At 42.5% G+C, this 14,102-nt stretch overlaps 2 protein-coding genes across 2 annotated transcripts in view; one reads left to right on the forward strand and one right to left on the reverse strand.

Moving 5' to 3' along the window:
• Positions 1-638: 638 nt before the first annotated feature.
• cebpd (CCAAT enhancer binding protein delta) lies at positions 639-2,169 on the forward strand. The gene has a single exon (XM_080777743.1). The coding sequence runs from the start codon at positions 934-936 to the stop codon at positions 1,828-1,830; it is 897 nt and encodes a 298-aa protein (XP_080633869.1). The 5' UTR covers positions 639-933; the 3' UTR covers positions 1,831-2,169.
• A 163-nt stretch (positions 2,170-2,332) lies between these two features.
• The window catches only part of spidr (scaffold protein involved in DNA repair), a 52,410-nt gene continuing 40,640 nt past the window's right edge, over positions 2,333-14,102 (reverse strand). The window contains exons 13-21 of the mRNA XM_080779062.1: positions 9,975-10,068; positions 8,734-8,874; positions 8,466-8,525; positions 7,656-7,863; positions 6,578-6,781; positions 4,278-4,371; positions 4,055-4,166; positions 3,318-3,377; positions 2,333-2,832 (exon numbers count right to left, since the gene is read on the reverse strand). Coding sequence (XP_080635188.1) covers positions 2,713-2,832; positions 3,318-3,377; positions 4,055-4,166; positions 4,278-4,371; positions 6,578-6,781; positions 7,656-7,863; positions 8,466-8,525; positions 8,734-8,874; positions 9,975-10,068 — 1,093 coding nt within the window. The 3' untranslated portion in view covers positions 2,333-2,712. The remainder of the gene's footprint in view (positions 2,833-3,317; positions 3,378-4,054; positions 4,167-4,277; positions 4,372-6,577; positions 6,782-7,655; positions 7,864-8,465; positions 8,526-8,733; positions 8,875-9,974; positions 10,069-14,102) is intronic.

The following is a 14,102-nucleotide window of genomic DNA, read 5'->3' on the forward strand; positions in this document are numbered from 1 at the left end:
CCTATTTATTTAGAAACAGGGGTTTACAATGCTTAATCCAAAAAAGTAAATGAGAAGTCAAAAAACTGATTTTCTTGCCCCCAAAATAATTGTAGGTGAGAGAACACTACACCCCTGTCTGTGGCTAAATGAATAGCATCAGACAGGCAGAGAGCTGGTCGTAATTATATAATTTTTAAATAGGACTCATTCTGGTTGATCGGATTGAGAGAGAGAGGGTGTGAAATGCCAATGGATATCTATTCAACAACGTTTCGACAGTGATAGTATCTGTAGGATAGGATAGGATCTGCGCCATTTAGGCCTAAAATTGTCTATACTAGGCTATTCCAGACCAGTACGAGCATTTATTTTAGTAGTGAGTGAACTGCTAGTGCTGGCAAATCTGAGCTCAATTGATTCCAACATTCTATTCCTGTATAAACAACATTCAGATTAGTCGTGTGTAGACTCGAGGGTGGCAGCATGAAAACAAACGCACGCACATGCAGTCACGCACACACACGCACGCGCGCATGCACACACACGCCCTTCTCTCATCAAATAGGAGTAAAGTAACGTGACGTCAGAGAGGGGCGGATTGTTGTCTTGACGTCATCGCGGGAGAGATACAAAACACACTCCGCGAAATGCACACACTTCAGAGAAGTCTTTACACTTTATGACAGGACCTTTATACCCACAAGACAACATCCGACAACAAGACAACCTTCTGGGGAGGTTTCTGAACTAAACCCGACGTGTCTAAAGTAGCAAGAGGAACGCAACTGGACTAGTGCAGTTTTACTGGGGCGTTTTAACTTTATTTTTTTTAAAGTCAGCTGATTAAATAATAACAGTTCCCCCTTTCTGTGTGTGTTGGGGGTACAACACCATCAAACAACTTAATAACTTCAATCCGATCCCACGTGGGGAAGGACACTACCCGCGTTCATGTGTGACTTATACAGTCTGGACTCACGATGCAACATGAGTTGGGCAATGGAGCCTGCTAACTTCTACGAGAACAACAAACTGAGTGCTCTCCAGGGGGTCTGCACTGGCAAGCCGGGGAGAAGCGACCACCATGGAGGCGGAGGAGAGGACACTACTAGCATGGTGGAGCTGAGCACGGCGGCTCCGGCCATGTACGACGACGAGAGTGCAATAGACTTCAGCCAGTACATCGAGACTATGACGGCTGTGCCCAACTTGGAACTGTGCAACGACGATCTTTTCCTGGAACTGTTCAATACTGTGAAGCAAGAGAAGGCCGACTTCTACAACATGCCCAACTCGACGTCCAGCGGCGGCGGCATGCAGCTGTCAAACAACTCGTCGCAATACGTCGCACTGGGCGAGAGCAAAGCCGACCAGGGTGCATTTGACAGCGGGGTCTTCAGCGCGCCGATCAAGCAGGAGTCGGACTGGAGTGACAGCGACGCCTCGTCCTCCCTGCCCTCCCAGATCAAGACCTGCGCGCAGACCTCGGTCAGCCTGCCCATGGGGCAGCCAACACCCCCGACCACACCGGAGCCCCTCTCCGGCGGCAGCTCCGCCAGCTCCTCCCCTCGGAAGATGGGGAAGGAGAAGGGGAAGAAGTCCGTTGACAGGTACAGCCACGAGTACCGCCAGAGACGAGAGAGGAATAACATTGCCGTGCGGAAAAGCCGGGATAAGGCGAAGCAACGCAACACGGACATGAACGATAAAATGATTGAACTGGGTGCAGAGAACGACAGGCTGCACAAAACCATTGAGCAGCTAACTCGAGAGCTCTCTGGTTTGAGAGATTTCTTTAAGCAGCTACCAAACCCTTCCTTTGTGGGGTCCACAAATAACAGTCTGTGACAAACCAATGTCGCATCTATGAACTGAGTTTTTGGAAGACATACCTCAACACAGACATTTCGTTTACCATCTGTAACAGATGTACTTTTAAGCTTACCATAATGGCACTGGAAATATTTGTTGTTGCTGCCATACTCTTGTCCTTTTTTTGTGGGAAATGTCCTTTTCTATATTAAATTATTTTACCACTTCATTTACATGTTGTTATACCTTTATATGGTACATGTTTTATAATTCCAGACTTTGTATAAGAGCCAGAGCATGATCTTTTCTATAGTTTGTATAAAACCTTTGAAATATTTTGTCAATTGAATCTGTAATAAAATTGCTGAAAAGATATATATATGATGGGTCTGGTTTCTGACATCCCCTGGACCACGGGGGAAAGCTCCATATACACATGCACACATTTAGTATGTTGGAATGTTGAGTGACTTGTTGTGAGATTGTGGTTTATCCCCATTTGTCTTTGTATACTCAAAGGAATATATAGAAAACCAACTCAAAAATACATCTTTTACTGAGACACAGTACAACACAATACATTTGGATAAAAAAAAAGGTAGATTCCCCCAAGCGCCGTTGATCATATAGCCTTAGAAACCTGAGTGAGCAGGAACATTCTGGAACCACGTGCGTTTGGGTTTGACAGGCAATGCTCCTCCGGTCTACCCTTGGACTGTCAAACTCCTGGTACACAAGATCACATATCATAAACAAACAAGACCTTGTGTCCTTCCAGTCCATTCACTTTAGCTGACGGAGGCCTTCACGAGGGGGTCGATCTGGCTCTGACCTGACCAAGGCCTAGTACACAGATCCTTGTAGCCAGCTGAAGGCCTGCAAGGATTGATTTCATTAGCTCTTCAGTGTGACAGCCTCTCAGAGGCGGATTTCTTCCAGGCCGATCCACAAGGCAGGTTTCCTGGTGACGACGCGGACGTACGCGCTGAGGGGGCCCACCTCCTTCCCCAGCACATTTTCCATCTCGTAACCTGGGAACTGCAACAGATGCTATGTCAAAAAACATGCTTGGCTGTCCTGCTGCCGCTATGTTGCGACTATACCTAACTTAACATTTTATTTACCACCTACTTCACACACTGACAGTATAATTTGACTTGGGGAGAATGGTAGAAATGGACCGTGATTGATTGATCCAACCATTTTTTACTGTGTATTTGCATGTTATCAGGCCAAGTTACATACAGTAGGAATCAGATAACATTGATTTTACAGCATACAAGCCCCACAACATTAGTTATCAATGCAGGTGCTGGGTGATAATGTCAGGTGTTCTTGTGGTAAAAATTCCTTCAGGAGCACTAATGATCTGCATGAGTCAGAGAGGGAGTCAGTCATGCACAGTCCATGCCTGATAAGCTCACGTTATGATATGAACAGATATCAGAGTACACATTGGAAGAGGATCAAATGCACTGTGCAGTTCAATAAGAGGCATAACACAGCAATCGAAAGAAACCCACCTCATTGTTGCGTTGTTGGCCGGTAGAGTCTAGGACTGACATGATTGTGTTTTGTTGCAGCTGTGGAAAATAAGGGGGAAATCATTACAATCGCTGTGGTCAATTCTGGCGTTCTTTTGTCAGCTAGATAAATTGTAAACGACACTGCTAGCGGAACTCCTTCGATATGCAGATGTGTTGATGATGGTATCATTTGGTTAGCAATATAAGCATCATCTGACCGTCCAGCAAAATACTGTAGGTGGCACTTGTTTCTATACTTATATATGTAAAATAACAATAATATACAGTAAGTATGTGAAACAATGCTATTTAATGGCATGATTATTCAGGCAATCGTCACATGCAAGTTTTCCAAAACCGCTGTAATACTGTAAAGCTCAAACATTTCATTATCTGTCCTTTACCACTAAACATATTTAACCACATAAACCCTATACACTTCATTGACTGGGCTCCTCCAGGGGTCTATATACTTTGTCCCAATCGATTGATTGAATACTTTATTTACAGTTTGCAAATAGTACGTCACCTTAAAACAGCCAATCTGCAAGCATAGTGCACTTGTAGACTTCTTTTGTTTGCATATTATCACAGAATGTTCACCTATATTATGGCATGCCCAGTAGAGGAACGCTAAGGGTTCATGTGGTTAAGAAAGCTGTTAATATTCACAGCGTATGAAATGTTTTAAATGGTGGGGGGGGGGGGGGGGGGGGGGGGGGTCGTCTTCTCACCTTAACCTTCACAGTGCAATTACTCAGTGAAGTCCTCAGGAACACCTCAAGCCGCATGTTCACCGTCGGCTCCTTCAATGCAGAGTTACACGAAGCACAGCGGAACTCTTGACTGAGGTTAAGAGGAAGGACAGACATGAGTTGGTACAGATTTTTGTCATTGAAATTCGTGTTAAAAATGAGCTTTTTTTTTTTTACCGTAAATCAAGTATCGAGAACTCACGGGCTTTCCGCTGACGTCTCCAAGCAGTCACTTGTGCACAGGTTGCAGACTGGCCAGGAGTAAGCAGTGTTCTCATCCACACCAACTATCACCCCTGCACAGCGCGCACACCAAGCAAAACAGGAGATATATACACACATTTGTTATTTTACGGCATCCATAAAAGGGGGGGGAAAAATCTGTACATTCTGCATGTATTTACAATTTGCAGATTATTAAAATGCATTTCAGGTCATTTCAAAATGGTAATGGAGTAAGGAGAAATGAAAATGTAAGATTTGTTGTGTGTGTGTGTGTGTGTGTGTGTGTGTGTGTGTGTGTGTGTGTGTGTGCGTGAGAGTGAGAGAGATAAGAGAGGAAATCATCCCTTGCATTTTTATGAGATTTAAGTGATAAATAAACCAGAAATGTACTCCCTTCTCAAACACCATCTCTCTTGACAACCAGGGAAGCAAGGCCAACAAACAAATGTTAGACCTTAAACGAAAGGTTACAGAATCTCTGTACTGACAAAATAACCTCTTGTAATTTCGGTTCTAAGCCTTTTTCTCTCCCCCCCCCAATGGCCAGATGCCAGAACATACAACTTGCTTACGAGCGCAAAAAGATAATTTGCGCTCTTGTTATATTTTTCCGCCACCTGATAAAACATGTTTAGTCAGTGGGGCTGCCAGAACTATTGAGTTCATAGGGTGGGATCTTTGCCCTCCCTCCGTGACATGAAACCAACAGATGCAGATCATCATCAGATTCAGCCGGCCCCCCCCCCACACACACACACACACACACACACACACACACACACACACACACACAAGTGCACACACACACACACACACACACACACACAGTCACACACAGAGTAGATCTGCTATTTTTCAATAGCTAAAGTATTACATAATGCTTAAAACACCTCATAACCTGAAAAAGACGTGGGACTGTTATCTTAGATATCATGACCACAATGATCAATACAGATACATACTTTGTTGTACATACAATATCAAAAATGGTCAATCTCCAAATGCACAATGTGTCACGAACTTGTGCTTGTAGATCTGCCATTTTCACAGTTCTCTTATTATGACAATAAGAACGCCTAGGGTTCATGTGGTTAAACCATTAAAAGGCATTTCACATAGCATTTCCTGCAAAAAAATCCTACACTACATGTTTGTCACAGAGCAACAAATAACAAATAACTACCTCAAAATAGCTTTAATTTGGTCAAATTGGAGAGAGAAAATCTGAAAGGGTTAGGGGGGGAAAAATGCAATATGCAAATAAAATACAGTTCATGGGGGCTGTAATAGCGTGCAGCGTTGATAGTTGAATAGAGAAATTCCCATTCTAGCCGTTAAGTCTTACACTTTTTTCACCAGAACAGTGTGACCCGAATATGAAATCTTAAACATAAGAAGGACCAGACGTGTTAATGTCACCGAGAAACGGACAAATCCACCGCATTTTCATGTCTTTGCATTTTGTAAAAAATGTTCCTGAGACTTGAAAATGGCCAAACAATGACAAGCTTGTGCACACTGTGAATGTAGAGCGATGCTTTAAAACCACATGAAGGCCTCTCTGACAATAATACAAGAGGGCATAACCGTAAACTCCAAGAAACCACAAGTGGCTTTTCTGTCTCACAGAAGAATAACACATTAACTAGCATGCACGATTTAGACTTGGGTTGCATGCCATGTTGTGCAGCGAAACATGGCAGATCTGGTGTGCGAGATCTACTAGCTTAGCTTGTATAGATCTGGTGTGCGACACCAGCACGTAACCAAGTATAAATTAGGCTTTGTGCTCTTCACCTTCATTTAAATTGCATTGAATTGAGAGAGAGAGAGAGAGAGAGAGAGAGAGAGGAGAGTTGTTTAGAGTTAACACTAGAGAAAGTAGGAATGCTAAAAGTTTAAACACCCGAAAGTACCGAAACAATGTAATTCATTAGTAAACAATTCCTGAAATGGTAGGCCTTACTTATCATTGGTATTCACTATACTCAACTTTTTATCATCATCTAGCTGACCATTTAATTGCACAAAATAATTTGATCACCTTGGAAATTAACTATAACATCTGTGAGTTTGACACACTACACTGACGAAGACAGCATGTTAGCATAACGATGAAGACATTGATGGAAGAACGTTCAGCCGTGGCGACTTGGTAAACTGGCGAGTTCTCTCCGGTAATCCCTCTGGAGGAAATAGCCCCAAGATGACGGGAGTTATACAGGATCAAAACAACAAAACACTAGGATTCAATGGAAGGGGCAGATAGATACTGACCTGTGAGTGTGCAGAGGGAGTTGGGTGCGGTTTCAGGAGACAGGGGATCAAGCCTCACTGGTCGGGGCAGTTTCTGCGACCGTTGGGGCACGGTCAGGGACCGCGACGCAGGAGACTCTGGTCTGGCTGTGCACTCCAGACGGCCCTCGTTATCGAGAGGGTGCAGCAGCTGCACCACGGTCTGATCCGAGCATAGGATAGCACCTACAGTTTTGAGATGAAATTGTGATTATTATTGTATTTCTTGAAGCTTGTTGTTCAACGGTGCACTCACTACCTGGCCAAATATATCTATCCATGAATTCTAAATGTTTCAAGCAGAGATGACGGATATACTTATATCTTTCATTCATTCGTTTCATTTTATTCAACACATTCTGGACGGGAACCCCTTTTGGCGTTTTAAGCATTATGTTCTACTTTAGCTATTGAGAAATTGCAGCTCTGCAAGCTCGTAGCGTGGCACCGAGTGCTATATTGTGATATATTGATATATTCTTTCAGAGTGAACGTTTTTAACTAAATCTTTGCTTCGGGGGGGGGGGGGGGGGGGTGCCTGGAACAACATATTTTCAGATCGGGGACCACTGACATAGAAAGGTGGGTTTTCCAGAAAACTATCAAGATTTAGAAGACATTTTATAGAATCGAGCTCAGGTCTAAATGGCTTAACAGGTTTTCACAAGTTATAGAATTAGCAGCTCAAAGATTTGATACTTTGGTGGGGCTGTTTTTATTTTCATGTACAATTTCACAAAAAATGGATACCGCAACAGAAAACCATTTCCTGATTCCTTAAATATGAATAGAAGATGCTATAAAAAGGAGCTGCTTTGGATGGACAAATGTGTCCACGACCACTAACCACTTGCACCTGTGCAAACAGTCAGGTGACTGCAAACATAAATGACATCGCTAACGTAATATTTGCAATGTATAGATCAAGACTGTAAAGCTAGAATAAAGCACTCTCATGCAGCACATAATACCTCAAAAGGGTTATTTTCAGTTCACGAGTGTAAAATCGAAGGATTGCAATGTGGAACTAATAACGCGACAACACTACGGGTCACACTACCGCATTCTTTGACGGCGTCTCTGACCGACAGTTCGCAGGCAGTGGTCGAGTTCAGCGCGTTGACGACAGAGGAAGTGAGCACACAGGAAGCGCCCACGTAGACGGCCAGCGTTCGTCTGCATGCGGGCCCTGCTGTCTCTTCTCGCTCGTCCTGAAGACTGGGGTCTGTTAGCACCAGCCAGGTTTCACCTCGGCCTGCATCGCTACTCTACGATGTGTGTAGTCGGTGTGTGTGTGTGTGTGTGTGTGAGAGAGAGAGAGAGAGAATGACAAGAGAAAGTCAGGCATTGCAGCAGGCAGATACAAAACTAAACAAGTGCACAGTCAGTGACAAAAACAAAAACATTACCGGTATATATATATATATAAAATAAAATAAACGGACTATGAAATGAAATAAACCTTCTGTCCAAGAATAATGGAGGAAAAAAAATGCTTTTATTTGTTTCTACATATCAGAACAAATAATGGTTACTTTACAGTACCGACTGTATGTAGAAATAAAATGGCGTCCCGGAGTGGACTGAGTTAGTATGTAGCAAAGTCCAGCGCTTTGTTCTGAGGCTCTTATCTCACATGTGGTCAAGGTGCAAAGGTTTCACTGATCAATGGCGAACGCCCCGGGGGCCCCTTATAGACTGTTATACACACATAGATATGAATGCTGGCCTCGAGAGTCAGCACCGACTCTTATCGGCTAGTTCAAATTATCTCAAACCGATGAGTCCCTATGCACAAAAAAAAGGCTTGGGAAAGAAAAGAAAAAAACATTCTGCATTATTTGAGTTTTTTTGTTTTGTTTTAAACCACCTGCATTCTCTTGTACACGACAGTAACGGCAAAACTGCAACGGTGGCCTTTGGGCTCGACCTGAAAACAAAGATATTTGTTACAATTGCAATACAATTCACTACACAATGCACTACAATTTTTGTCACACGCTGATTTATGGAATGAATTAGGGAGATACTGTAAAAAAACAAAAGGAACACAATATTCAGGCATTTGGGTAACATCTCAAATGGTACAGTAGCTAGGGGTGTGTGTGTGTGTGTGTGTGTGTGTGTGTGTGTGTCACCTGCAGTGCATCTCGTAGGGTTCTTTGCATTGGGGGAAGGTAGAGAGGAGACACATGCGGTCCCGTTATGTGTTCCAGAGAGCCTTCCTGACCTGACAGTAGGTAGCAGAAGCTAGGCGCTGACCCCGGAGGCCGACTTGCCTATTAAAAACCACACGATACAAACAGACCACGTCAATCTATACGGCAGTGTTGTTTTCGTCGACTGAAACTAAAGACGGAGAATGTTCGTCGACTACCTTTTTCCACTGACAAAAACTAAACGGAAACTACATGAGAACTAAGCTATGATGACTAAAACTAAGACTAATATACTGTCGATTTTGTTAACAAATAAAAACTAAACTAAAATGGGACTAGTATCAAGGGACTAGTGGACAAGTATAAGTATAAGTCATTTTACACTTGGTTGAATGCTGAAAATAGCTGATCTACAAGCTCACAACGCGCCGCGCTAGATCAGCTATTTTCAGCAATTTTCAGCATGTGTAAAATCAGTCATTATGACGGCATCAAGGCCCACCAAAAAATATTAGTCGACTAAATCAACTGTACATTTAGTTGTCAAAAATCTTATGATACTTTAGTCAACTTAAACTAAACACTAAAACATTCCAGGTGACTGAAATGCGACTAAAACGAAATGAAAACGTTTCAAGAGACTAAAATAGAAATTTGCTGCCAAAAACAACACTGTTATACAGTAACATTTGGAGTGTTTGTGTGTCTTCTGTCTGTGTGAGTTTGTCCTGAGCTAATCTCACAGACCTCACACCTGTATAGACAAGTCATACAGAGCCACACTATAAACCGTGTGTAAAGAGCTTTTTATTTAACTCAAGAGAGTACAAATTGAGCTCCTTTTGGTTCCATTTGTACACGCTTGGCGTTACAAATGGATAAATAAATATAACGAGAACATGAGTGTGCTCTCTGACCGGTGAGACCACTAATTGAAGAAGAATTCACTGTGCATACCTGAGGATAAGGAATCAAATGGCCCTCCTAAGGCTCCATTTGTACACTCTTGGGAGTTACAAATGGATATAAATTAACACTGAGGATTCTTCTGTGATTACTTAAGGAAATGCAGACCGTATAGGTTGGTTTTCTCTGTATGTAGTCGTTATTGATGTATTTGTCACTGTAATATGGTCATCAAATGATCTAGACATATTTCTCCCAAGGCAATGATTGTGATGATTAATGATTATTAGATCATATTTCAATAATTCCCATACACTACTAGGTGAGTTCGACGTGGTGTCCCCGTGCACTTTCAGGGGTATCGCCGGGGGCCAGAGACTGTCAATTAGGTTGAAGAGCCTGGTGCACCTGAGTAGAGAGAGAGAGAGAGAGAGAGAACGAGGGAGTGTGTGAGTCAGGTCACAGGTGGGAGGTATTGAACAGGGATTAAAGAATAGAGAATCAGGAATAACAGACAGGTGTTATCACACGCAGTTTCACTTCCATTGAAAGGCAAAATGTGTTTAGACAGAGCTCCTTTTACAATTCACAGGCTCAACAGAGAGCATGCTCTGACTGGTAGGGGGGGGGGGGGGGGGGGTTGGGGGCAATTATTTAGTTCTTAGACTTGGGAACAATTCTACAAATGTCTTCTGAATCCCGACAGTTTTCTGAAATAACCTATGTTTCTATATCAGCGGTTCTCAATATTTCATTTGAAGGACGCCCAAGATTATATGTAATTGGCCACCGACCCCCATCTGAAAATATATTGTTCCAGACTTCCAGTGACACCCCCCCCCCCCCCAGAAGCAAAGATTTGAGTTAAAAACGATTGCTGTGAAAGAAGATTTGTGCCACATTTTCATGATTTATTATTATTATTTTCAATAGCTAAAGTATAACATAATGCTTAGTTAAAACACCAAAAGGGGAACAAAGCTCATATAACCACTGTAAATTACATTTTAAAGTAAAAAGTAATTTAACAGATGTTTTTGTTTCATTTGACGTGCAGAAATAAGTCAAAGACATTTTAAACATGTGCTACACCATGACATTTGCCCCTATTCCCACCCTCACACATAATTCTCAATGAATGATGGATTTGAGACAGAAATTGTGTTAGATTACAGAGGATGTGCAATAAAAAAAAAAAACGCAAGGACATTAGATACTTGATGTAGACGTGGCAGTAAGAGGTAAAAAAAAACCCCCAAAAAAAGCAACCAAGACCACACTGAACCAACCACCTTCAGTGATACACACGCTAGTGACACAGAAACATCCACGTTTTTTTCTAAGAAAGACTGAGTGCACACGTTGTTGCAGGGCAAAAAGCGCGGCCCGCGCCGGGGCGGCTGCGGCAGTCAGTCAGTCTCTGGCTTCTTAATAACCTGTTAGTCAGCCCTCTTAATCACAGGCTTCCTTTTGTATAGGGAACTGGCTCTGCAGCCCATTCAGGTCTGGCGAGGCCTCGCTCGGGGATGAGCTCACACAACAACAGACCAATGTGTCCTCCGTGCACCTGAGCAGTGTTTGCTGCCACATTTTCGGAGACAAACAAGCAACAAAACCGGGTCTAGGAAAACGAGCCCCCCCCCCAAAAAAAGAAAAAAGCGACGTGAGCACTTTAACCTAAATACTGCGTAGTATACCTCAGCACCAACTCGTATCTGGTAATGAGGCTCTCTCTGGCACAAAACCTTTTCAGATGGGGTTCAGGGACAAATGCATATTAATATGGGGGTCCATGACATGACATTTATTTGAGAACCACTGGTTTAACTCATATTTCGCCAATTGTGCCTTTCGACGCAACCCGCAACTACCATAAGCGACTTTGCGGGGAAAAAACAAGCCCAAGGTCGCTCATAATAAGCCGACATGGCAACACTGCACCTGAACTCCTCGGGTGAAAAAGTTAATAGCAAAGCCCCGACCGATGCCAGAGTCCCAGACTGCCAATTATTACCAACGTTTCAACAGGCATTTTGTCATAATCAATTTAGAGAATAAGAACCAAAGTGACTTCTTCAGGCATGGGAGATGCCTGAAGGTCTTGTTTTGACCGAAACGTTGCTTAAGTAAGCAATAGTGTTTCCTAAGTGCAGACGGCATGCAGTTCAGCTCATTCTTCTTATTCTCTACAATGATCCCTGCCTACAATGCCTTCCTGTCATGATCCATTTTACTTTAATTAAAGTAACATTTAAGAAGTCGCATGCACGCTATCCGCCTGGGTGACGTCAGACTGCTGGGCGAGCGCTGGCGCTTTGGCACAGATCAACATCTGGAATGAATTCTGTACTGGCCATATATGGAGATCTAAGGGTGGCAGCGGGGGCAGTGTCTTGAGTGTACAGGGTTTGATGAGGGCCCAGGTAAGGCCGGGCCTTACGTTTCGGGCCTGTTAAGAACTCGTTTTTGCCGGCTGCCTAATAACTTTGGGACGGGCCCGAAAGGGAGACATCGAAGAGGAAGGATGGGCGGGGAGGATCAACATATGGAATGTCAGAACAGGTCAGCTCCATATATGAAGATGGTGGCATGATGTCACGTGGCGTGATCATATATGGACGTGTGATGTCAAAAGGCGAGACCATATATGGAGGTGTGACGTGACACACAGAAATGCAATTTTTCATAGTAAATGCGACCTACAGTCGCAATGAACAGCTTTTTCAATGAAAAAAATATATACAGAACTTAATTATATTAAAAAACGTAAGGTTAAGTAACTGGTTGGAATAACGTGTTCCTTCCACGCGCTACGTCCAACCAGGGAAACTCCCCCCTGTCAGGTGTAAAGGAGCAACTTGGACACTCCGACATGAAGGAAGCATGAGTTCAAGTCCGTTGCTCTCCCCAGGTTGGCGGAGGGTGTGTAGAGCCCAGGATCACATTAGATAATTGACACAGGGGTGAAAATGGGTTACAAAATCATGGGATAAAAAAATAAAAAATAAAAAAAAACTTAAGCCCCATTCCAATATTTTCAGAAATAGTCTGTCTAGAAGCTCACAACGCAAGACAGAAGCAAAGTCTCAATGAAAAGTGCATGTTAATTTTTCAGTTAACCTGTCATAGAGTCATTAAAATAATTGTTGTTTGGAGGTCTACAATTAAAAGACGACACTTGAAACAACAGGATTTAGTTTCTGAAGATATTTGCAGAATGCACTTTTTTTTTTGATGATCGTTTTTACTGACAGCCGCAGTCAATGGCAATTATAACTGCTAGAAAAGCACCACGGGAATTTTAGATAGACTATTAAAATGTTTATTAGTGTTTGATCAATATTTAACTCATTCTGAACGGGAACCCCTTTTGGTGTTTTAAGCATTTATGTTCTACTTTAGCTATTGAAAAATAGCAGATCTACAAGCTCATAGCGCGGCACCGAGTGCCGCGCTATGAGCTTGTAGGTCTGCTATTTATTGAAAAATGGTGAAAATGTGTTGCAAATCTTTGAATATACCGTATCGTATATTTCAGAGCGAGCGTTTTTTTAACTTTGCTTCTGGGGGGGTCCCTGGAGCTTTTCAGATGAGGGTCGGCGGCCAATTATATATTTTTTTTGGGGGTCCTTTACATGAAAGTGTTTGAGAACCACTGACATAGAAACAGGTTTTTCAAGAAAACCATCAGGATGTAGAAGACTTTGGAGAATCTGTAGAATCTTTTCTCAGGTCTAAATGTCTGCTATTTTTGAAAAATCGTGAGAATGTGCCTCAAATCTTTGAATATATATTGTTACAGAGTGACCATTTTAACTCAATTCTTTGCTTCTAGGTTGGGGTCCCAACATATTTTCAGATGGGGGGACGGAGGCATATTACATATAACTTTTGGGGTCCGTGACATGAAATATTGAGCACCACTGATACATAACAGAAACATGAGGTATTTCAGAAGAATGTCAGGATTTTTAAGACATTTTTTAAATTTCGACGTCAGGCCTAAATGTGTTAAGCAATAATACATAGTGGTACACGATATTGGAACTGCAGCCGTTGGCAGGCGGTCTAAGGCAGAGTGTTGTAGATCATGCCATCATGGTAAAGCAGGACTTTGATGTATCATTATTGCTTAAAACCACAGTTTCATTAGTACTAATTATGAGTGGCAAAACAAAAGAAATTGAAAACAACTTTATTACCAACAGCGGCTGGCTGGCTAGGTTGTAATTAACTATGATATAATAATAAGGCAGTGGCTCTCAACCTTTTTTCATTTGTTATCGTTATTTATTTGGCGATCCACCACGGACCACCATTTGATGACATTTAGCCTCTCAGACCCAAAACTGATCAAAATAACATTCTACATTCTGTAATTGTGTAGACTTCTTGTAAACTAAGTAATGCAGATGTTTTAACAATAATGTAACTCTTGAGAG

Source organism: Protomyctophum bolini (genome assembly GCF_963924005.1).
Source record: "Protomyctophum bolini genome assembly, chromosome: 12".
NCBI classification, from domain to species: Eukaryota; Metazoa; Chordata; class Actinopteri; order Myctophiformes; family Myctophidae; genus Protomyctophum; species Protomyctophum bolini.